At 51.4% G+C, this 24609-nt stretch overlaps 1 protein-coding gene and 1 long non-coding RNA gene across 6 annotated transcripts; one reads left to right on the top strand and one right to left on the bottom strand.

Moving 5' to 3' along the window:
* Positions 1-9010: 9010 nt before the first annotated feature.
* LOC120394617 lies at positions 9011-14845 on the bottom strand. Of its 2 annotated transcripts, none has more exons than XR_005592349.1 (5): positions 14728-14845; positions 13128-13211; positions 11675-11800; positions 10749-10853; positions 9011-9597 (listed from the first exon to the last, which is right to left on the bottom strand). It is a non-coding gene; the product is annotated as an uncharacterized LOC120394617 (long non-coding RNA). The 2 variants fall into 2 exon arrangements; XR_005592350.1 differs by lacking the exon at positions 14728-14845 and adding an exon at positions 14342-14379.
* A 5-nt stretch (positions 14846-14850) lies between these two features.
* LOC120394613 (zinc finger and SCAN domain-containing protein 2-like) lies at positions 14851-22272 on the top strand. 4 transcript variants are annotated; one of them, XM_039518856.1, is made up of 4 exons: positions 14851-14936; positions 17079-17167; positions 19950-20052; positions 20404-22272. In XM_039518856.1, the coding sequence occupies exons 3-4, from the start codon at positions 20043-20045 to the stop codon at positions 21432-21434; spliced, it is 1041 nt and encodes a 346-aa protein (XP_039374790.1). In that variant the 5' UTR covers positions 14851-14936; positions 17079-17167; positions 19950-20042; the 3' UTR covers positions 21435-22272. The 4 variants fall into 4 exon arrangements, with proteins under 4 accessions (XP_039374790.1, XP_039374789.1, XP_039374787.1 ...); XM_039518855.1 differs by having other exon boundaries at positions 19950-20064; positions 20407-22272; XM_039518853.1 differs by having other exon boundaries at positions 19950-20064.
* Positions 22273-24609: the final 2337 nt, after the last annotated feature.

The following is a 24609-nucleotide window of genomic DNA, read 5'->3' as shown; positions in this document are numbered from 1 at the left end:
GAGGCGGGCACCCACCGGGGAAGTGAGGCGAGAGGAGAGAGGAGGTGAACAGGGAGGTGAGTGGCGGGCGGGGTGGGGAAAGAGGAGCCCCCCTACCAATCTCCCCCTCCCCTCAGCTCCTCCCCGATCAGCGTCTCTCCTTCCCTCTCAGTGCCTGCCGCCAATCACCTGTTTTGCAACATCTGGCGCTGGTGGGGAGGGGAGAGGAGCGAGGGTGCAGCATGCTTGGGGGAGGGGGTAGAACTGGGTGGGGAAGAGGCAGGGTGAGAAGGGTTGGGGGCAGGACTGCCTGGGGGGGCAGGGCAATTTGCCCCAGGCCCCACGAGCATATAGTATTCTATAGTATTGCAACTTTTTTGTCTGGAAGGGGCCCCCAAAATTGCATGGCCCCAGCCCCCCTGAATCCTCTGGGCAGCCCTGGTTGGGGGTGGGAAGAAGTAGGGCAGGGTGGGGCCCTGAGGAAAGGTGGGGAGTGGGGGCGGGGCCTGGGCAGAGCCTGGGGAAGCACCCCCCGGCTGATAAGTGCAGAGTTTCTATGTCCCAGGCCCCGCACCCCCCTAGAGGCGGCCCTGCCTGCGGTGGAGATGGGCTACGTGGGGAATTAGGAAGTTGCAGGAGAAGAAACACAGGGCTGGACCCTCTGCTGGCGTACAGTGGTACAGCTCTCCTGGAGTGGCTGGGGATAATACCTAGTTCTTCTCTAGGGCTACTCATCCAGAGCCTCAAAGCCGACGGAGGTGAGTGCCATTGTTCCCCTGTTACAGATGGGGCAGTAACTTGCCTGGGGTCCCCGGCCAAGCTGGGGATTTGGGAAGGAGGAGCCTGGGAACTATAGACCAGTCACTTTGACTTTGATCCCTGGGAAGCTATTGGCCAGGGGTGGCCAAACTGCGGCTAGTGAGCCCCATGTGGCTCTTTTACAGCTCAGGTGCGGCACGCGGAGCCCCCCAACCCCATTCTCCGCCTACCAGAGACGACTGGTGGCTGCTGAAAACAGATGGGGGGGGGACAATTTAAAGGTTTGCCCCCCGCCAACAGCTTGCATCATGCCCCCCAAGCACACACCCCCTTTCCCTCAGCAGGCCCTCCCTGCAACTCCCAGGTGTTTGCTCCAGTGGAGAGGCAGCAGCAAACAGCTGGGAGCTGCAGGGAGGGGTTGGTGCTTTAGCTCCCTGATGCCTGCAGCTCCCAGCTGTTTGCCACTGACTCTCCCCACAGCCGCAGCTCCCACAGCTCCAGCAGCTGCTGTGCAGGGAGGGGGTCCTGCAGCACCATGTAACCAAGCGGGGCCAGCAAACCCTGGCAAAAATCTTAGGGGGGATATGTGACCCCGTGTGCCTCCCTCCATATGCGTCACTTCAGGCTTCTGCCTAGCGGGATGGGAGGTCTCAGGGCTTCAGTCCCACAGGGCACGTCTGCTGGGGCTTGGGACTTCAGCAGGAGCAGGGCTTCAGCCCCGAGCCCTGGCAGGCATCTCCCATGGCACTGAGGCCTGAGACACCCCCCCCCCCCCGATCCGCAAAGCTGAAGCCCCGAGCCTCGGCAGTCACGCCCGGCTCTTGAACTTGTGAAGATTGTTGTATGGGGCTTGACGGGTCGGTAAGTTTGGCCACCGCTGTAATAGAGCAATGTATAACATTCAGTTTGCGAATACCTGGAGGATGAAGGGGTGACCCGCACATCTAAGGATAACCACAGGGAGCCAGCATGGATTTACTAAGAACAAATCATGCCAAACCAGCTTGATTTCCTTCTTTGACAGAGTAACTGGTTTGGTGGATGGGGGAATGTGGTGGACCTAACTTATTTGGACTTCAGCAAGGCTTCTGACACAGCCCCATATCTCGTTTTGATAAGTAAGCTGGAGAAATGCAGGCTTGGCAGAACTACCATTGAGTGGATATTGGTTAAACAACCGCAGGCAAAGGGTAATTGTTAATTGAATGATGGCAGATTGGAGGAAGGTCTCGGGAGGGGTTCCATAGGGGGCTGTTCTGTATACAGTGGTGTTTAATATCTGCATTAATGACCTGGATGTAGGAGTATGTCCAGACTATCTGCCGGAATCGACAGGAGAGCATTTGGGGATCGATATATCGTGTCTAGACGAGACGCAATATATCAATCCCCAATAAATCTCTCAGGATTGTTGGGCAGATCCTGTTGTGTGCCTCCCACCACTCACTTTTCTGATCTGAGGTTGGGAGAGTGTGCCGGGGACAGAGGTTGGTCACTGGGATTAAAGGGAAATTAACCTGCGTCCCCATTAATAACTGTTTAGTCCCTAATTTTAGATCGGTCACGGATGGAAACAGAGGCAAAGCATCATAACCCACAGGACAGAGTGGGCTTTTCCTCCCTGCCTCTTTAGTCCCTGGGGCAGGAGGCAGGGGAGTTTCATTTGTGCAGAATAAACACACAATCCCCCATCCATGGGGTCTCTGGGCAGCTTCAGCCTCTCTCAGCTCCTGTGGGGACTCGTGGGAGGGGATTGGATACCCCTGCAGCCTGTGCTGGACTCAGGAATCACTCCCTCATGATATCAGCCACACTGTCCCCTCCACTACCAAAACAGGGGCAGGAGTGAATGTGGTTGGGGTAGGAGGCTCTGGGGAGAGGCCTCCCTTGTGAGCCTCAGAGGATGGAACTCTGCCAGCTTCATCGGATGCTGTTGCTGTCTGTTCCCTCCCCCCACCCCCGCACACACTGAACCAACTCTGGCTGCCAGAGTGGGTGTGGAGGGGCTGGAGGCAGGAGTGGCAGAAGGTCCTTAAAATTGGAGGGGACAACACCACCTGAACTGTGACCCCACTGCCTCACCCCCAAGGCCTGCCTCCCCATGCTGCCCCTCCTGCCAAGGTGCCACCCTCACACTGCCCATTCCCCCAAGGCCCCACCCTTACACCGCTTATACCCCCTAAGCCCTCTGGCCTCACACCCCTGCTTCCCCACTGAGACCCTGCTCCCAAGTCAGCTCGTCCCCCCAAGACTCTGCCTTCTCTCTGCTCCATCACCCCTCCCGGCTTGCCCTTACAGCTGTTAAAAAGTGAGGGGGCCATGACCCCCTGGCTCCCCACAGTCCGGTGTCCCTGGCTGGGGGTTGGGACAGATGCACAGAACACTTTATGGGAGGAGTTCCAGAGTCAAATTGTGCCCCATCCCTGACGCAGTCACATTTGGGGTGGCAGGGCATGGGCCATACATTGAGTCCAGAGTCCAACTCCTACCTCACGCTGATGTGCAGCTTAGGACCTGCACATCTACGCCTGCCAGAGCCTCTGGCTTGTCTGACTGGGTGCACAGACACACGGCAGGATCTGCCCAAAAAGCCTGAGAGATTTGAACCTTGTGTGTGTGTCCTGGGTGCTGAGGGGTTCGCGGGTGGGAGGTGTTACTGGGAGGTGGAGGTGGGAGACAAGACAGGCTGGGAACTGGGGGTTTGTAGGGAATCTGTGAGCAGGAAGGGGCTGGTCACTGTCACACCAGGGACTGGATACTGGGCCGTGTGGCTGAGGGATGGAGAATACAATGCCTGTCCCTCCCACTTGACCCCTTGAGTGTCAGGCCCGGCCAGGTGAGAATTTTCCTGGACTATGAGGCAGGCGAGGTCTCGTTTTACAATGTGACTGACAGGTCCCATCTCTTCACTTTCACTGGCACCTTCTCCGGGACGCTCCGCCCTTATTTCAGTCCTAGTCTCAATGCTGGGGGTAAAAACGTGGCTCCCCTGATAATCTGCCCGATCCCAGCTCAGGCCAGAGGGAATCTCTGTCCCTGACAGTGACACCCATGTCCAAGACTGTCCCCTCCCAGTACTGACCCAGACAGCCTGCAGCCCTGCACACTCATAGACTTTAAGGCCAGAAGGGCCCATCATGATCATCTTCTCTGACCTCCTGTGTATTGCAGACCACAGAGCCTCACTCACACCTCTAATAGACCCCTAACCTCTGGCTGAGGTACTGACATCCTCAAATCATGGTTTAAAGAGTTCAAATAACAGAGAATCCATCATTTATACTAGTTTAAACCTGCAAGTGACCCATGTTGCAGAAGTCATTGGGGCCAGATGAGGCCCCAGGCAGTATTGTCTTTTCCCCTTCCTCCATGGCTCCATCCTGGCCTCAGACACTCGCCTCACCCAGGAAAACCCTGCCTGCCTTCAGCTCCTCGGAGCTCTCTGCAGTGTAAGGACACTGGGAGTATCATAGAATCATAGAATCTCAGGGTTGGAAGGGACCTCAGGAGATCATCTAGTCCAACCCCCTGCTCAAAGCAGGACCAAACCCAACTAAATCATCCCAGCCAGGGCTTTGTCAAGCCTGACCTTAAAGACCTCTAAGGAAGGAGATTCCACCACCTCCCTAAGTAACCCATTCCAGTTCCTCACCACCCTACTAGTGAAAAAGTTTTTCCTAATGTCCAACCTAAACCTCCCCCTCTGCAACTTGAGACCATTACTCCTTGTTCTGTCATCTTCTACCACTGAGAACAGTCTAGATCCATCCTCTTTGGAACCCCATTTCAGGTAGTTGAAAGCAGCTATCAAATCCCCCCTCATTCTTCTCTTCTGCAGGCTAAACAATCCCAGTTCCCTCAGCCTCTCCTCATAAGTCATGTGCTCCAGCCCCCTAATCATTTTTGTTGCCCTCCGCTGGACTCTCTCCAATTTATCCACATCCTTCTTGTAGTGTGGGGCCCAAAACTGGACACAGTACTCCAAATGAGAGCTCACCAGTGCTGAATAGAGGGGAATGATCACATCCCTCGATCTGCTGGAAATGCCCCTACTTATACAACTCAAAATGCCATTAGCCTTCTTGGCAACAAGGGCACACTGTTGACTCATATTCAGCTTTTCGTCCACCGTAACCCCTAGGTCCTTTTCTGCAGAACTGCTGCCCAGCCATTCGGTCCCTAGTCTGTAGCAGTGCATGGGATTCTTCCGTCCTAAGTGCAGGACTCTGCACTTGTCCTTGTTGAACCTCATCATATTTCTTTTGGCCCAATCCTCTAATTTGTCAAGGTCCCTCTGTATCCTATCCCTACCCTCCAGCATATCAACCACTCCTCCCAGTTTAGTGTCATCTGCAAACTTGCTGAGGGTGCAGTCCACACCATCCTCCAGATCGTTAATGAAGATATTGAACAAAACCAGCCCCAGCACCGACCCTTGGGGCACTCCACTTGATACCGGCTGCCAACTAGACATGGAACCATTGATCACTACCCGTTGAGCCCGACCATCTAGCCAGTTTTCTATCCACCTTACCGTCCATTCATCCAGCCCAGACTTCTTTAACTTGCTGGCAAGAATACTGTGGGAGACCGTATCAAAAGCTTTGCTAAAGTCCAGAAATAGCACATCCACTGCTTTCCCCTCATCCACAGAGCCGGTTATCTCATCATAGAAGGCAATTAGGTTAGTCAGGCATGACTTGCCCTTGGTGAATCCATGCTGACTGTTCCTGATCACTTTCCCCTCCTTTAAGTGGTTCAAAATTGATTCCTTGAGGACCTGTTCCATGATTTTTCCAGGACTGAGGTAAGACTGACTGGCCTGTAGTTCCCTGGATCTTCCTTCTTCCCTTTTTTAAAGATGGGCACTACATTAGCTTTTTTCCAGTCATCCGGGACCTCCCCCGATCGCCATGATTTTTCAAAGATAATGGCCAATGGCTCTGCAATCTCATCGGCCAACTCCTTTAGCACCCTCAGATGCAGTGCATCCGGCCCCATGGACTTGTGCTCGTCCAGCTTTTCTAAATAGTCCCGAACTACTTCTTTCTCCACAGAGAGCTGGTCACCTCCTCCCCTTACCGTGCTGCAGAGTGCAGCTGTCTGGGAGCTGACCTTGTCTGTGAAGACAGAGGCAAAAAAAGCATTGAGTACTCTAGCTTTCTCCACATCCTCTGTCACTAGTTTCCCTCCCTCATTCAGCAAGGGGCACACACTTTCCTTGACTTTCTTCTTGTTGCTAACATACCTGAAGAAACCCTTCTTGTTACTCCTATCATCTCCAGCTAGCTGCAACTCCAAGTGTGATTTGGCCTTCCTAATTTCACTCCTGCATGCCTGAGCAATACTTTTATACTCCTCCCTGGATATTTGTCCAATCTTCCACTTCTTGTAAGCTGTTTTTTTGTGTTTAAGACGAGCAAGGATTTCACTGTTGAGCCAAGCTGGTCGCCTGCCATATTTACTTTTCTTGCTACACATCGGGATGGTTTGTTCCTGCAACCTCAATAAGGATTCTTTAAAATACAGCCAGCTTTCCTCGACTCCTTTCCCCGTCATGTTATTCTCCCAGGGGACCTTGCCCATCAGTTCCCTGAGGGAGTCGAAGTCTGCTTTTCTGAAGTCCAGGGTCTCTGTTTTACTGCTCTCCTTTCTTCCTTGTGTCAGGATCCTGAACTCGACCATCTTATGGTCACTGCCTCCCAGGTTCCCATCCACTATTGCTTCCTCTACTATTTCTTCCCTGTTTGTGAGCAGCCGGTCAAGAAGAGCTTTTCCCCTAGTTGGTTCCTCCAGCACTTGCACCAGGAAATTGTCCCCTACACTTTCCAGAAACTTCCTGGATTGTCTGTGCACTGCTGTATTGCTCTCCTAGCAGATATCGGGGTGATTAAAGTTACCCATGAGAACCAGGGCCTGTGATCTAGCAACTTCTGTTAGCATCTAGCATCCCCCTGGTCTGGTGGTCTGTAGCAGACTCCCACCACAACATTACCCTTGTTGTTCATACTTCTAAATTTAATCCAGAGACTCTCAAGTTTTTCTGCAGTTTCATACTGGAGCTCTGAGCAGTCATACTGCTCTCTTACATACAACGCAACTCCCCCACCTTTTCTGCCCTGCCTATCCTTCCTGAACAGTTTATATCCATCCATGACAGTACTCCAGTCATGTGAGTTATCCCACCAAGTCTCTGTTATTCCAATTACATCATAAGTTCAATTACATCCAATTACACAGTCCTTGACTGTGCCAGGACTTCTAATTCTCCCTGCTTGTTCCCCAGGCTTCTTGCATTTGTGTATAGGCATGTAAGATAACTCATTGATCGTCCTGCTGTCCCAGTATGGGGCAGGAGCCCTCCCCTCTTGCACTCACCTACTTGTGCTTTCTCCCGATATCCCACTTCCCCACTTACCTCGGGGAAGTGGGATATCAGGAGAAAGCACAAGTAGGTGAGTTAGTTGCACAAATGCAAGACACCCCCCCACACACACACCCAGACAGCTCCAGTATCCCCTGCCCACATTGACCCTTACCCAATTCCTCACCTTTCTATGTGGGGAAGGGAGGATCCCACTCGGCATAGACAGCAGCTTTCTCTGCTTTCTATGGTTCTCCCAGCCAGTGACAGATTACCGCACAGGCCAACGGGAGCCCCCCCAAAAATCTCCCCGCACTGTGGCCCTGGGGCTGGAGGAGCTCTCACTCCCTGCTGCGGGACTGGGGCTGAGGTGAGGGCACAGAGCTTCTCAGGTCTTGGGGCCGCAGCAGGGGACAGGTGGGTAGAAAGGAGCAAACAAGTGGGGTGGGGGGGCCACAGGCAGAAGGGGTGGAATGGGGGTGGAACCACGGATCTGGTGCCAGGGCCCCTCACTTGCTTCAGCTCAGGGCCCCAAGAGACTTTAATCCCCCTCTGGTCCCAGCTCAGAGTGCACATTTCCCCTCATACCTCAGGGGATGTCTGTCCCCACAGAAGACACTGCAGTAGATCGGGTGAGCTGTCTGGGACTTTGTCTCACTGTGGCCTTGGTGATGAGGGGACACACCTGGCTTCAGTTCCAGCTGGTTTGTGGGGGTTGGGGGGAGAGTAGCCCCAGGGTCTGTTTTAGCTCTGCTGACACTCCTCTCCGGAGTCAGGGATCAGCACCCACTCCTCCGCCAGGGCTGTCATTTGCAGACCTTTCCTGTTGAGGAACAGCATCCCTCCCTCCCTCCGCCCCAATATGGTTTCCTGCATCTCCATCACTGGTGCAGTGAGTTAGCCATTCTCAGCTCTCCCAACCTTTCAGTGCGACCCCCTACAGGTTTCCCAGCCCTGTATCACCACATTCCCCCACATCCTCCCTTCGCATCACATCAGGGCAGGCCTCAGGACCTAACCTTCCTCACCCCGCCTCTGCCTCTTGGCCCAAGGATTTCTGTGCCAGAAGAAACTGCTGAGTCTCCTGTAACCAGGGGCCTGAGACTCAGCACACGTTTGTTTTATTATTGGTAATTTTTCATATTTCAGCCATCTGGCAATTCTCACAGATGAGAGAGGAGAAAATGAGCAAAAACAGATGGCCGTGAGACAAATAACCATTTGGGGAGGGGATACCCAAACAGCTCAAGGCCTAGCAGCCAGTCCCCTGGGGGCTTTGAGAGTGTTACAAGGTCTATAGGGTGTCCATCCCCCAGGTAACAAATTCAGGTGAATGGGGATCCCAGCCCAGGTGCTGGGGGAAGCTAGACACAGGTCTCAGGAGTGAGGCATGGCCGGCGTATCCTTCTCCAGGGATAGGGAAAGGAGAGGAGTCCATCCCAGGCACAGAAAGCAGATGGGAGGATCTTTCCTCCCCTGCCATGAAGCAAAGGACTTAGAAGCTCGGGCTGCAGCAGGAAGGTGGAACTGACCAGGGTCTTTCCTCCTCTGCCTGCTGAGCCAGAGAACGGTACCGATCAGGCTGGAGTAGGTTCTGCTGTCTCCTGACCCCAGAGACAGGCAGCCAGCCATTGAATGCCCCCTGGCATTTCTGAGAACTGCAAATGCTCTGGGGATGGGGCAGGGGTTTGTTTATTTGTAAGGTCTTTTCACACAGTGGAGTATCTGATGCACAGCGAGGTTGGATCTCTGCTGGAAGCTCTTCCCGCAGCGCAGGCAGGAATAGGATGTCTTGCCTGTGTGGACTCGCCGGTGCATCACGAGAGACAAGCTATAGCTAAAGCTCTTCCTGCACTCAGATCAGGCGTAGGGTTTCTCTCCCTGTGCAGCCTGCAATGGCTGGCAAGGGTCTAGCTGCTGCAGAATCTTTTCTCACAGTTGGGGCACTTGTAAGCAGGGCTTTGGAGCTGTGCTCCGGCTCCGCTCCAGCTCCAGGCAAAAACCTGCAGCTCCATTTCTCTGGAGCTGCTCCATGCTTCAGCTCTGGGCTCCACTACAAAGCCCTGCTTGTAAGGCTTCTCGCCCGTGTGGGTTCTCCGGTGCCTGTAAAGGCATAAGTTGCAACTAAAGCTTTTCCCACACTCAGCGCACCTGTGGGGTCTCCCTCCCACTGGGTTGCTCGGCTAGGTTACACTTTTGTTGAGTTCCTTCAAACCTCCCACGCCATGAGTGGGTTTATCCTGACTTGTCCCCAGCTGGTTTCCTTGCAGCCTTTCTGATCCACACTGAGATTCACAGACTTTTTCCTGCTCACAACTCTGTGAAGCGTTCCCTTCGCGTCTTTACTGATGACATCCTGTGCAATTCCCCCCATTCAGGGCTTAGGGACACATTCCTCTTGGATTTTATTGACACTGTCCCATGCAGCTCCACTGGCTCAGGGCCCTCCTGCTGAGAATTCTCCTCCTTGTTCTCAGCCACTGTCAAGTCACTTGCTGGGATAGAAAAAAACCCCAAACACGAGTCATTCCCTGTGCCAGGGAGACGGGATCTCAGAGAAGGGCAAACCTCAAAACAAAACCAACTGTTCACATACAAAAATCAGAAGCAGATCTCCTCTCTCTCCTCTGGGTGAAGGGAAAGGACCAGTTCTGCCTCTGCATCCATCTGAACACTCAGGGGGAAGGGAGCTATGGCCAGGTGTCAGTCAGCTGGGGCAGGAAGCCATGAGTAACATCTGATGTGAGGATACGACACCGGCTGGGGACAGCTCTGACCTGGGTGAAATGAGGTAGAACTGGGGGGAGCTCAGGAGGCCTTTGGGGGAATCCCAACTTTTTACTTCCTGTGTCAATGGGTCTGTCATAAACAGATAGTTAAGGGTTAATGTCTCTTTTACCTGTAAAGGGTTAAGAAGCTCAGTAGACTTGGCTGACACCTGACCAGAGGACCAATAAGGGGACAAGATACTTTCAAATCTTGGTGGAGGGAAGTCTTTTGTTTGTGCTCTTTGTTTGGGGGTTGTTCGTTCTTGGGACTGAGAGGGACCAGACATCAATCCAGGCTCACCAAATCTTTATGAATCAGTCTCTCATGTTTAAAACTTGTAAGTAATAGCCAGGCAAGGCGTGTTAGTCTTATTTTTGTTTTCTCAACTTGTAAATGTTTCTTTTTGCTGGAAGGATTTTTACCTCTGTTTGCTGTAACTTTGAACCTGAAGCTAGAGGGGGTTTCCTCTGGGCTATATGAATCTAAGTACCCTGTAAAGCATTTTCCATCCTGATTTTCCAGAGATCATTTTTACCTTTTCTTCCTTTAATTAAAAGCTTTCTTTTTTAAGAACCTGATTGATTTTTCTTCGTTTTAAGATCCAAGGGGATTGGGTCTGAACTCACCAGGGATTGGTGAGGGGGGATGGTTAATTTCTCCTTGTTTTAAGATCCAAGGGATTTGGATCTGTGTTCCCCAGGGAAGGTTTTGAGGGGACAGGGAGTGTGCCAGACACTGATTTCTGGCTGGTGGCAGCGTTACCAGTTCTAAGCTAGGAATTAAGCTTAGAAGTGTTCATGCAGGTCCCCACATTTGTACTCTAAAGTTCAAAGTGGGGAAAGAAACCTTGACAGGGTCATTTTAACCAATTCCTCACCTGTGCAGGTGCCCCCTGGACTCTCCCTTTTCTCTGAGTTCTGGAGGCCCGGGTCTTCCCCTCGCTCCTGCTGGGACATCATGTTGGGCTTAGAAATCAGATGCCCTGCTCAGCGGAAAGAAAACATGTACGATCAGGGGGAATTACATCTCTGATAATATCCCCTATGTAGAATGCGCTATTATTTTGATTCAGCCTCCTTCTGTGTTGGGGCGGGGGGGAATACATGGGAAGATGGTAACACATGGGGTGAGAAATGTTTGCATGTAGGGGCAAGTGTTGTTCCTCTTGTAGGGGATTCGGGGATCTTCAGACATGGGCTGACATAGTCTTGGTGCTAAGCCCTTTGCCTGGTTCTAAACCTCCAGAGGCCTCTCTATGGTCCAGGCAGGAGGGGACTAGGGAGTCTGTGTGAATGCAAAGTTCTATGCAGCCCTTCTACCTCCTAGGGGGCGGGATTAGACTCCCTGCAGAGTTTCTGAATTTCCTGGGAAGAGGGTGTGGGGAGTGAGTCTCTCTCACAAGGGTTCTGGGGAATGAAGGGTTGATACCCCCCACCCTCCCCCGCCCTTAAATCTAAGGGACCAACAGCAGTTTAAAAAGATCAGAGTAGATAGGGAGAAGTCACTGATTTGGGTGCCTGTTGTCACAGATCATGACATTACAAGGTGATGCCACATTTCATCATCATGACATGATGGGATGCAGCAAGAAAAAGAGAGGGGGGCTCTCACAAACCCAGGAGAGGTGGAGGGAGAAGGAGAGATCCTTCTGGGCCTAGAGGAGAGGATGGGAAAATGTGACACCCCCCCCACACACACTTTCACTTAAACCCTGGGGACCAAGGAAGAACCCTGAACAGAAGCGGATTCTGGCACTCCAGAGACTCCACAGCAGCTAGTCACAGAGGGGACAGGGATCCTTACATAGTGAGGTCACTGTCTCGTAATTCTCCTGCATGATGTCCCGGTAGAGGGCTCTCTGACCGGGGTCCAGCAGAGCCCCCTGCCCCGGGTGAAATGCACAGCCACCTCCTCGAAGGTCACCAGCCCCTGGAACATCGATGGCAAAGAAAAAGGGTCAAAAAGGTGAAAAATTTAACTGGTGCCATTATCAGTGCCCATGTTGGCACCCAGCTCGAGACAGGAGCTCTGAGATGCATGAACTACCCCACTTATCCCAAATGGCACGTCGACCTCAGAGTCTGAGGAGGACACATTAAATGGCCACACTATTAACTATTTCAGCTGGGAGTCAAAGCCCATGAGGAAGGCAAGGACAATCATACAATGAAGATCTGCACTAGCTACTGCGAAAGGCACATACATTGGCCACCACATTTTGGTCGAGTTCCCTCCGACCGCGTATTTGCCAGGAGCCCAGCATCACAGAGTGGGTGCAGGAAGAGATGGGGCTGGCTAGATCAGTGCTTGTGAGACAGAATCTGCTTTTCTGAGTACAAATTATTGGGGGGGGGGGTGGATTGGAGAACCAAAATATCGCTCACCGAAGGCAATAATATATTTAGGATCCGCCTTGGCAAAAGGGGCCCAAGCATATGGCCCAGAAGTGGGTGAAGGGAAACGGTTTGCTGAACAAAGGGGTGGCCACAGACTTTCTTTTCTAACGTGACTTATTGGAGATGAAGGAAAAGCCAGAAGAACCGCCCCACGAGGGGCAGCAGGACATGCGGCAGTCTGCAGCAACCCTGAGAACAATACACTCGATGAGCTTGGCACACAGACAGAGTTCGTAGGTATATCACATCCACCACTTCTCCCTTATCCACAAGACTCATTATCCTATCAAAGAAAGCTATCAGATTGGTTTGACATGATTTGTTCTTTACAAATCCATGCTGGCTATTCCCTATCACCTTACCACCTTCCAAGTGTTTGCAGATGATTTCCTTAATTACTTGCTCCATTATCTTCCCTGGCACAGAAGTTAAACTTAACTGGTCTGTAGTTTCCTGGGTTGTTTTTATTTCCCTTTTTATAGATGGGCACTATATTTGCCCTTTTCCAGTCTCCTGGAATCTCTCCAGTCTCCCATGATTTTCCAAAGATAATAGCTAGAGGCTCAGATACCTCCTCTATTAGCTCCCTGAGTATTCTAGGATGCATTTCATCAGGCCCTGGTGACTTGCAGGCATCTAACTTTTCTAAGTGATTTTTAACTTGTTCTTTTTTTATTTTATCTTCTAAACCTACCCCCTTCCCATTAGCATTCACTATGTTAGGCATTTCTTCAGACTTCTCAGTGAAGACCGAAACAAAGACGTCATTAAGCATCTCTGCCATTTCCAAGTTTCCTTTTACTGTAACTCAGGGCAAACTGATCCCAGATAAATTTGAGTGGGAGGCTGCGGGTACCTACCAGTGGCTCTTTGCTTTTCCTCTCCCTATAAGTTTTGCTTTCTTCTCTCTCTTTCCTCAGACAGGTCAGACACGCTTGTGACATCTAGAAGGCAGAGGGGGCAAAGAAGGTGCTTTTTTACAAATTGCTGCCAATGGCTTCCCAGATGCCAGATTTCAGGGCCCAGTCCTGCCCTGCAGATGCTGGTTCAGCATCCCCAGCACTCGCTCACACAGATCCCAGGGCAGGAGGAGACCCTCGGGCTTGTGGGTTCAGCAGCTACAGTGAGGCAGATGTCAGAGGGGCAAGGCCATGGGCCAGCAGATTTTCCACAGAGAAAAACAGTGGCAGCTCAAGTGGGGGGAGTGATGCAGCCCCAAACCACCAGCTCCCATCATCCCCTCCCAAATAGCCTTCATTCCAAACCCTTTCCCGCCCCCCAAACTCACCCCATCTCCAAACATCTCCCCGCAGACAGTTCTAAACACAGCCACCAACCAACACCCCAGCTCCAACCACTGCCCCATGAACCAACTCCCACATACCAGCTGCCTGCTCCCCCCACTATCAGACCTCTCCTCCCCAAGTTAGAATCAGTGCCCCGCACAAATCCCAGCTCCAAATATCCCCCACATCACAAAGCCCTGGTCCCCTCAAACACCAGGCTTGCCACCTGCCCAGATTTTCCCCAGATGATCCTTTTTTCTATTTTTTTTTTTGAAGCTGCACTCCCAGGAAATCTGTGAGGGTGCTCATTCCACACCGCCCGCTGGCCAGCTGTGTGGGCTCTGCATCATCCCAGATTAGGGTGACTAGGCAGCAAGTGTGAAAAATCGGGATGGGGGTGGGAGGTAATAGGAGCCTATATAAGAAAAAGCTCCAAATATTGGAACTGTCCCTATAAAATTGGGATATCTGGTCACCCTATTCCAGGTGTCCTGGGTTTTGTACCTGAGAGGTGGTGCGCCTAGTCACCAACACCCCCTAACCTGAAACATCCCAGCTCCAGACATCCCCCCCACACCATCTCCATACCCCAGCTCCCTTCCCCCCACCCCAGTTACAAACAGTGCCTCCCAACAACCAGCTCCCAACCTCCCCCGTGACACCCCCTAACTCTCTAGCTCCAATTCCTCACACACCCCAGTAACAAGCACCCTCCTCGCACCTCCTAGCTCCAACCCCCCACTCCTGAACACGCCCCCCCTCCAACAGCATTCGAGCTCCGCACAAACCCCTTGGAGATCCGCAGACCCCTGGAGGTCCCCACCGTGCTCCCCAGCTGCCCCCAGGGCTGCAGCAGGCTCCGGGGGATGGGCTCCTGGCACCGCGGGCAGCACTGGCGCTGCTCCGCTTCCTCCCAGTGCTGGGGCCGGGGAGCGGCGCCCTGCGTGCAGCGCTCCCTAGCCGGGCCATGGGGCAGCCGCTGGGTTTGAGCTGCCAGGGCTCAGGGGAAGGTTTTGCCATGGGACATGGGGGGAGGGGGTGTGTGTCTCCTTGCCGGGGACTGGTTGGTGCCTGGGGCCTCGCCAAGGTGTGGGTGGATCCAGCTGTAGTGAAAACCAAACCCAAACCCCTCCAGGCTGAGAAGACCTGGGGGATGGGCAGGGAGTCCGGACACCTGGGTTCTCTTCCCGGCTCTGTGGGAACAAGGCGGCTCCTTCCAGCCTGACACAGTCCCTGTGAGTGTTGCTACCCGACTCGGTATTGAAGGGCACAGGAAGGGGCTAACCCAGCTGGGCTCCAGCAGCTGCTGCCGGGAGGGGAAAGAAGGAGGCAGCGGGTGCTGGGGGAAAGGAAGCGGAATTGGAGCCCTGGGGGATCCTGCATGTGAGTTAGTGCTAAAGTCTGATGCTGCTGCCTCCGTTGTGGCCTGGGAGCCCGGGCTGAGCAGCTGCTGCGTGGGGTCTGTGCGGGGAGGGGAGACCTGCATTAACCCCGCTCTGTGCCCAGCCGGGGGGGACTTTCTCCGGGGGCTGGAACCAGCCCCGGGGCAGCCCCGGGCTCTGCCGCCACCAGCCCCTGAGCCGGAGCCTGCAGGTGAGGGGCGAGACCCGGGGGAAGGGCCGGGGCCGGGCAGGAAAGTGACTCTGCACAGCCTCAGATCTGGCAGTTCCGGTCTCTTGTTATTTTGTGCTTTTCTTAAAGCCCCAGGAGCATGTATTCCAGGGGGTGTGCAGAGTCTTCCAGGGGGTAGATCAACTCACCTAGCTCTTTGCCTAGTTTTACAACAGGCTACATAAAAAGCCGAGTGAGGTCAGTACAAGCTAAAATTTCATACAGACAAAATGAGAAAGGAAGCAATTTTTCAGTACTAGTATGTGGTGACACTTGTATTTTAGGTCTGATTTTGTAAGCAGGTCATTTTTAAATGAGGTGAACTTTGGGGGTACACAAGACAAACCAGCCTCCTGAAAGGGGGACAGTCATCTGGAAAGGCTGAGAGCCACTGGTCTGGTCCTGTGTTTCTCCTGCTTTTTGGAGAGTGATCTGCTGCCTTTCTAAACTGCGTCTGGGAGATCTCAGGGCAAACACTGTTCTTCTAGTCCAGGCATTAGGGTGTCATTAAAACTCAGCTTCTAGCCTTCCTGGTTGCACAGAAAAAAGCTTGATGACTTGAGTAAAACTCAAAAGCCCAAATCCACACAAACAGAATCTGCAATTTTTGTTATTTTTATTTTTAGCAAATGCCATGATTTTGGGGGTCTGGCTCATGATTTTGGGGTTGTCTGCACCAAGAGCTAAACTGCAGGAGAGAGCCACTTCAGGGGGACCATGAATAAGCCTCAGTGGGATATCCTGTTTTGTCAGAGGAGTTGTCAGGGAGGGGGTGAAAAATAAGACCGAGATGCAGGGAAAAGATGTGTGGGAGAGACAGCTTGAAATGTGACAGATTTAGCCATCTCTGTGCAATTAGGGCAATAACAGGGAGCGGCGAGAGAGAGTGTATGTGTGTGTGGGTTTATTCCTGATTTACACATCTGCCCCATTGTTGTCCTGTTGTGTCCCCCCCGCCCCCCCACACACACACCCCGAGCCGGCTACTGCTTCCAGTGATAAGTAGGGCCCTACCAAAGTCACAGTCCATTTTGGTCAATTTTGTGGGCATAGGATATTTAAAATAGTAAATTTCATATCAGCTATATAAATCTGAAATTTCACAGTGTTGTAACTGTAGGGGTCCTGACCCAAAAAGGAGTTGTGGGGAGGTCACAAGGTTATTGTAGGGGGGGGGGGTGCGGTACTGCTATCCTTACTTCTGCGCTGCTGCTGGTGAGGCGGCTTCAGAGCTGGGTGCCCGACCAATAGCTGCTACTCTCCAGCTGCCCAGTTCTGAAGACAGTGCAGAAATAAGGGTGACAATACCATGACCCCCACAAAAAATAACATTATGGACCCCCCTGCAACTCCCTTTTGGGTCAGGACCCCCAATTTGAGAAACACTGGTCTCCTCCGCCCCCCCATGAAATCTGGGTAAAAGTACACAAAAGACAGGATTTCATGGGGGAAGACCTGATTTCATTTTCCGTGATGCGTTTTTCATGGCTGTGAATTTGGTAGGGCCCTAGTGATAAGCCATGGGGTTCCCATAGAGTTCCACAGGGATGGGTAAACGTCCCCAGTATGAAAACACAGCACTCTTTAATTCCTGGTTTTCAGAGGTTTACACAGAGTTGGTTCAATGGTCTGGAAGCACACAAGGTGGGTCAGTCACCCTACCTCTGTGTTAACAATTGCGGGGGGGGGGGGGGCGGCTGTTAAAAGTCCCATTGCTAAACAGAGGGTTTAAAAATGTCTCAGTGGGTTTAATCCTTATTGGGAGAGTCTGGGTCTGGGCTGTAATAAAGTGACCAAATGATTTCCCAACCAGGCAGAGTCTCTCTGCAGGGAAACAGCCTGTTGAGAATTGGGGTGTGAAAAGGACTAAAACTCCTTCTGCAGTCACCCCAATCATTCCTCTTGCCCTGACAGGCTGCAGAATAACAGCCACATTTCGCTCCAGATTGTCCCATTCTCCTGAGGGACCGGGTAGAGGAATGGCTGCAGTGAAGCCGATTCAGGTAGGGGATTTTTCAGGGGCCTGTCCTGAAGGAGACACAAGAGAAGAAAGAGAGGGGGACAGGGTGTGAGAAACCTGCTGGGACTTGTTGGATCTGGGTCCTGGTTTATAGGAACAGGCCCGTTGGAAGGGGGCAGAATTCTCCCAATTTATGGAACAGTAAACAAACCCCTGAAGAGAAATGGGGAAACTTGTCAGCCTCTCCACATGGAAGCTTGAGCCCAGTAGCCAGAGGCTACTATGAAATATGAAGGGGCCACCCAGCAGTGAGGCCCAGGGGAGCTGCCCTGTCCCCTCACACTCAGCAGCTAGCAATGGGGAGCGTATTGGGATTCCCATCCGGGCTCTGTCCCTGTCCCCTGTTTGGTGCCTCCATCTCCTGTATCAGCTAGTAGGTGTGTGATTAAATGTGATGGCGCTGCCCTCTGTCTTCTGGGAAGCACAAGGAGCTCTCGCTTTCTCCTCACCCCCTGAAGCCTCCTGACTGCTCTGACTCTCCCAGAGTTTCCATTTTATTGGCCCCCTCCCCTGTGAATAGTGGGATTGTGGCTGGGGCTGCAGGTACCGAGTGGGTGACTGTGGCTATGGCTACACTTAAACTTCAAAGCGCTGCCGCGGCAGCGCTTTGAAGCGCTAAGTGTAGTCAAAGCGCCAGCGCTGGGAGAAAACTCTCCCAGCGCTGTCCGTACTCCACCTCCCTGTGGGGAATAACGGATAGCGCTGGGAGCCGCGGCTTTGACTACACTGGCGCTTTGTAGCGCCGCAATTTGCAGCGCTGCAGAGGGTGTGTTTTCACACCCCGCTGCAGCGCTGCAAATTTGTAAGTGTAGCCAAGCCCTGTGGCTGTTTCAGATGCCGCTGACCTTCGAGGAGGTGGCTGTGTATTTCACCCAGGGGCAGGGGGCTCTGCTGGACCCCGCTCAGAGAGCCCTCTACAGGGACCTCATGCAAGAGAATTACAAGATGGTGACCTCGCTGGATAGGGGATTCCTGTCGTTTTGATTTACCCCTGGGGGAATTCTGCGTATCAGATATGCAGAATTCATCTGTCTCCTATAATTTTGTATTTTCCTGCATAAGAAACGTTTTGCTTGAGAAGTGCTGCGGTTCCGCCTTTTACCCACCAGAGGCTAGAACAGCAGCACCACAGCGGCCTCTGGTGGGCAAAAGGTAAAAGTGCAGCACTTCTTAGGCAAAACGTATTTTATGCTGGAAAATACGTAATTCTGTGCCCAGTGCTGCAGAATTCTCCCAGGAGCAGGGCCGGCTCCAGACCCCAGCGCACCAAGCGCGTGCTTGGGGCGGCATTTGCCGGCAGGGTGGCAGGCGGCTCCGGTGGACCTTCCGCAGTCATGCCTGCGGGAGGTCCACCGGAGCCGCGGGACCAGCGGACCCTCCGCAGGCACGTCTGCAAGAGGTCCCCCGGAGCCGCGGGACCGGCGACCGGCAGCGCGCCCCCTGCGGCATGCCGCCGTGCTTGGGGCGGCCGGATTCCTAGAGACGCCCCTGCCCAGGAGTAGAGTTTATCACAGCACCCTGTCGAGGATCCAGGTCAGGACAGAGAGGGGCACACAGGGATGCTGGCGGATCACAGACTGGAGTTCAGAATGGGACAGACTGGTGCATGGGCTCAGGAGCTACTGGGGTGCCAGTGGTGAGCCTGGGGACGGGGGCTGCAGAGACCCATAGGGATGAGAGGTGCAGGGACATGCCTAGCTGAATGGGAGAGGCTTGGGGTCAGCGAGGGTCTGCATGCGGGAGGCTTCCCAACACCATAACAATTCTCCCACCCCTCCCCCCCGCAAAGAAAAACCACATACCCACACCCAACACCCTCCAGGTTCACTCCTAGGCTCCTTCCCTCTCCTCAGCTCTTCCATTACCCCTGAATCCCCAAAGCCTTTGCACTGCTTCTGACAGGTGCAGAAAATACAGTTCTGTATTGCAATTTAATATGCCTCATAAGGAATCTATTTGTAATATATAAAAACCAGAATCTTTTTTTTGAATCTGTATTGTTACAGACATACTTGCTGACAGATATTTTGAAATAAATTACCAAAATAATTGTAACTGGCATGATTATATTGTGTTATTTTGACAAATAAAATATGCAGAATTTTGCAAAATTTTCAGATATTGTGTGCAGAATTTTTATTTTATTTTTTGTGCAGAATTCCCCCAGGAGTATGGATTGTTAGAAACTGTAGGGTCTGAGATGTGCCCAATTTGGCTTCTGCTCAGGTCCTTTCCTGGTCTCTTAGGCTGTACAGGATTGGGCCCCGTAGTCCCCTGGTCTGGTGAGAGAGAGACTTTCAGCTCTAAACCTTTTCCCATGGGCCAAGGGAGTCAGAAACCTAAGGGAGATCCTACTTCATATCCATCCTCCATAATTTACACGGGGGCAGAAGCTTCATCTTCTCCCGTCTGTATTCACTCTCTCACACAGAACCCCAATTCCCCTCCCTTTCTGGGACTAGCTCCATCTGTGGGGTCAACCCTGGCCTCTGCAGGTTTAGAAATAGGCAGAGACTTAATATCAGAGCTGGGTCTGAGTTAGCATGTCCCCTAGAAATTCCTACTGAGGTGCAATATCTCCCCACGTAGACATCTGCCTCTCCCATGGAGTTGGGGGGGTCAGTGACCACGTTCCCCTACATTCACATTTCACACACCCCTAGCACAGTATGGGGGCTGGTTAAAATCAGGGAATGTTCTTTGTGACTGATATTCTACAAATATATAATGCATCCTGATCTTGCCTGATTTCACTCCCTGGGCAGGATTTCTCCTTCTCAAATCTGACATGATCATCTGGTTCGAAAGAGAGGAAGAACTGTGGGTCCTCGGATCTCCAGGGCTCTGCAGAGAGGGAGATGTTGAGAGGTACCTGCACAGGTGGGGAACCGGTGAAATGAACGTCAGGAACTATCAGCTGAGTTTTGCTCAAAGACCTCGTGAGCTCTCCCAGTTCTGCCCTACCATCTCTTACGCCCAGCATGTGTCATACCCTCAGGGCAGACGTCACTCATGGCTTCCACCAATCCCGACTGACATCTGGCAATAGCTCCCCACTGACCTCTCTTCTTGGTGTCTAAATTAGGTCCCTTTATTTCTCAACCACCCCAGCAGTTACTGTGTTTCATTTCCCCAGCCCTCCTGATTTTCTATTCCCTTTCTGAGCTTTCCTTTCTCCCCAGTGCCGGGAAGGACTCATGTCTGGATTCTCTATCCCAGCAGGTGGTGGGATGGTGAGTGAGAACCAGGAGAGAAATCCTCTGCAGGATGGTCCTGAGCAAGCGGAACCCCATGGGATGCTATCAGGAAGAGCTGAAGGGCTTGTCTCCCAGGACCCCGAGCGGGGAGAAGGCTGTGGGATTCAGCACAGGCTAAAGAGGCAGCAGGGAAATCCTCCATTGGAGAAAGGTGGCAAATCCAACAATGGTGTGGGAGCTTGCAAGGGCCTCAAGGAAACCCCAGCCCAGCCGAGAAACCCCAAGGGGGAGAGAAGACACACATGCACAGAGTGCGGGAAGAGCTTCAAACGGAGCTCCAACCTTATCACCCATTGGCGGATCCACACCGGGGAGAGGCCCTACAAGTGCTTTGACTGCGGGGAAAGCTTCAACGTGAGCTCCAACCTCATCGCGCACCGGAGACTCCACACGGGGGAGAAACCTTATACGTGCCCCGACTGCGGGAAAAACTTCATCGTGAGCTCACAGCTCACTATACACCAGAGGATCCACACGGGAGAGCGACCCTATCAGTGTCCCGAGTGCGGGAAAAGCTACATCCAGAGCTCAGCCCTGGTTAAGCATCGGAGAACCCACATGGCAGAAAAACCCTACAAGTGCCCTGAATGCGCAAAAAGCTTCACTGTGAGCACTGCCCTCATTAGGCACCAGAGACTGCACACGGGCGAGCGATCCTATACGTGTCCCGAGTGCGGAAAAAGCTTCGGTGTAAACTCGGACCTTATCCGACACCAGAGACTGCACACAGGAGAGAGGCCTTATAAATGCCTGGACTGTGGGAGAAGCTACACACAAAGTTCAGCTCTGATCAGGCATCAGAGAATCCATACAGGAGAAAAGCCTTATAAATGCCCTAGTTGCGGCAAGAGCTTCAGCCAAAGGTCAAATCTGATTAAACACCAGAGAATCCACACGGGAGAAAAGCCGTTTAGATGCGGCGAATGTGGAAAATGTTTTAGCACCAGCTCAAATCTTGTAACGCATCAGAGACTCCACACTAGAGTCTATTAGAACAGACCAAAGGAGATAACTTACATTTGTCAGTTGCCATCTTGGGTGTTATGTGTGTTGATCTCGTGTTTAACCAGGCAAGACCGACCCAAATCATCTGGCCCATGGGGATTCTGCCTAACTCTGGAGCCCCATGCCAGCCTCTACAATTCTGGGTACTGCCTATATACCCTGGACTCAATGCCACCCTGTGAAAACTCAGAGCTTCGCCGCCTGCCAGGGATTTAGGTGGAGCATCTCTGCATTCTCAGCCCCATCCCTGCACACTGATGGGCATATACCCAGATGCCCCTGTGTAAACTGTGGGTTAGGCTCAGTCTCCATCATGTAACCAAATACCACCCCCAAAAAGAGTCTTGAAGACACCAGATGGGAGCCACCACACAAAAATATTCCCTGCTGGGGTTGAGGGTTCTTCATCCTGCCTTAGTCTTGGATCCTCCTCCAGCTCTGTTCTTCCTGCACAAACCCAGTGTAGTGTAAAGGGATTGGGTAGTGTCCCTTTAAATTGTATGTGAGGGCCTTTGCTGGCCCTCACTGTCTTCTCTGAGGCCAGAGCATGGTATAGGTATGTACCTAGGGTCTTGCATGTTGAATATACGTACAAAACACAGCTATTTGGACTCCACTGTGCTTGTGTAGTTTCTCCACATTACGTATGTTACGTAAAGAGCAAAAGACACACCAGTTGTTGAAAGGATGGGATCCTAATCCACAAATAGAGTGAAATAGATAGTGACTGCACTTAAGAACGGCCATACTGGGTCAGACCAATGGTTCATCTAGCTCAGTATCCTGTCTTCCCACAGTGGCCAGTGCCAGGTGCTTCAGAGGGAATGAACAGAACAGGTAATCCTCAAGTGATCCCCTGTTGCCCATTCCCAGCTTCTGGCCAACAGAAGCTAGGGACACCATCCTGGCTAATAGCCACTGATGGACCTATCCTCCAGGAACTTATCTAGTTCTTTTTTGAATCCTGTTATAGTTTTGGCCTGCATAGATATAGGTTGACCATGTGTTGTGTAAAGAAATATTTAATTTTGTTTGTTTTAAACCGGCTGCCTATTAATTTCATTTGGTGACCCCCTAGTTCTTGTGTTATGAGAAGGAATAAATAACACTTCCTTATTTTCTTTCCCCACACCAGTCATGATTTTATAGACTTCTATCATATCCCCCCTTAGTCATCTCTTTTTTCTGAAAAGTCCCAGTCTTATTAATCTCTCCTCATATGGAAGCTGTTCCATACCCCTAATAATTTTTGTTGCCCTTTTCTATATCTTTTCCAATTCCAATATATCTTTTTTGAGATGGAGCAACCACATCTGCATGCAATATTCAAGATGTGGGCGTGCCAGGGATTTATATAGAGGCAATATGATATTTTCTGTCTTATTATCTATCCCTTTCCTAACGATTCCCAGTATTCTGTTTGGTTTTTTGACTGCTGCTGCACATTGAGTGGATGTTTTAAAAGAAACTTGCTGGGGCTGTAAGTTAACTGTTCATTTAGAGATTATTTAAGTAAAAAATGTGTAGCTGTTTCGGGGAAATGGATTTGTTTGAGAGCTCAGTAGAGAACTTGTCCACCTGTATCAAGAGACTGAAACAATCTATAATTTCTCATAACATAACTGATGAAAGAAACGTGGTGTCTGTTAAACCCACCAAAAGACAAACAAACAAAAAACCAAACGTTGCTGAGAGGTGAAAACTCTATAAAGATCTAGGTCATCTGGCAAGGTCTAACAATGCAAATCCTTGCTAGGAGTTTAGTGTAGTGGCCAGGGATTGATACATACAGTGAAAGCTGTGTTATCTGGTACTTTATCAACTGCAAAGCTCTATTCTGATCTCTCCCAATACAAATCTTCAGTCTAGTAACCGGGACTAGTAAACTGCCCAGGAGGTTATGCAATTGCACATTCTGCACTCTGCTTTTATGCAAAAGAGGCAGAAGACAAGTCAGCCAGTTGATATGAGGAATTTATTCAAAAAAGCAGCTTTTTTGTGTCATAGGGTCAATATAGCTTCAACCCAATCTCCTACAGTGATAATTGATGTTGATAATGCCAACCCTGAGACACTGCAAGATCCTGCAGTGCCTTCTGAATCATCAAAGAAAGACTAAGTTATGTTCAGTATAGCTTTAGGGTTCAGTGTATTTTTAGTGATCTGGGTGTAGGCATTGCACTGCCCATTGTGGTATGTAGTGTCATAAGATAACGTGCTGTATAGAAAACTTTCCATGTATACACCTAAGTGCTTCAAGAAACCAACCACTCTGCAGAGCAGTACTACCACTGGATTGGTGAGTACCTGTCTACTATTTTATACTTTATTCATTTTATTGTGTTCTAATTTTTTAAAAATTGGTAAGTATAACTCTTAGTTACTTGGAATTTTTGATTAACCGGCATCTCCATTCCCCCAACATGCCAGATAACAAAGCTTTTACTGTAAATTGCAAAACAATGCCTTTCCTGTTCGGATGGATTTGGTTAACATTAGTTACTGGGGACACCCCACTGTGCCCTGTGATTTCTCCATGTGCAAAGGCTCCAAAACATCCCAGGAGGAGGGGGAAGAGGCCCTTCTTTAAAATTTTTTAGCCCCATGATTAGAGTACTGACCTGAGATGTGAGAGGCCCCCTGTTCCAGTCCTTTCTCTGCCTGATGAGAAGGGATTTGATCAGTGATCTGCCACCACTGGACTGTAGAGCAATTCTCACGTTTTCTTTGGCCCCATTGATATTACATTATTGAATTAAAGTGGAACAACTTCAATAGGAGAGGACACCCCTCACCCCCCTTCAGAATATCCCATAGCCTGGTGGTTAGAGCTCTGACCTGAGTGGTAGCAGATCCCTTCTCACTAGCTAGAAAGGGGACTTGAACTTCTGTCTCCTAGGGGTGTGCTCTAACCACTGGGCTAAAGGGACAGCATCTTCTTGATTGCTCCCTGCAGGCGAACGCCTGACTCCCGCAAGCTCATGGATCACTCTGGGGCTGAGGTGCCTGGACACACACAGAGCAACGGCAGCAGCATACATGTCCAGAGGCAGAAACAGGTGCCTAGGGAACTGTTACAGCAAAAAGTCAGGTGCTGAGTGCGTTTAGGCACCTGTGGGGTTGGGTGGCAGTTGAGTAGGGGGTTTTGTAGATTGCAGCAGCT

The sequence above is a fragment of the Mauremys reevesii genome, unplaced genomic scaffold (genome assembly GCF_016161935.1).
Source record: "Mauremys reevesii isolate NIE-2019 unplaced genomic scaffold, ASM1616193v1 Contig7, whole genome shotgun sequence".
In the NCBI taxonomy this organism is placed as follows: domain Eukaryota; kingdom Metazoa; phylum Chordata; order Testudines; family Geoemydidae; genus Mauremys; species Mauremys reevesii.
Note: the sequence above shows the minus strand (reverse complement) of the source record. Positions and strands in the feature narration are given on the sequence as shown.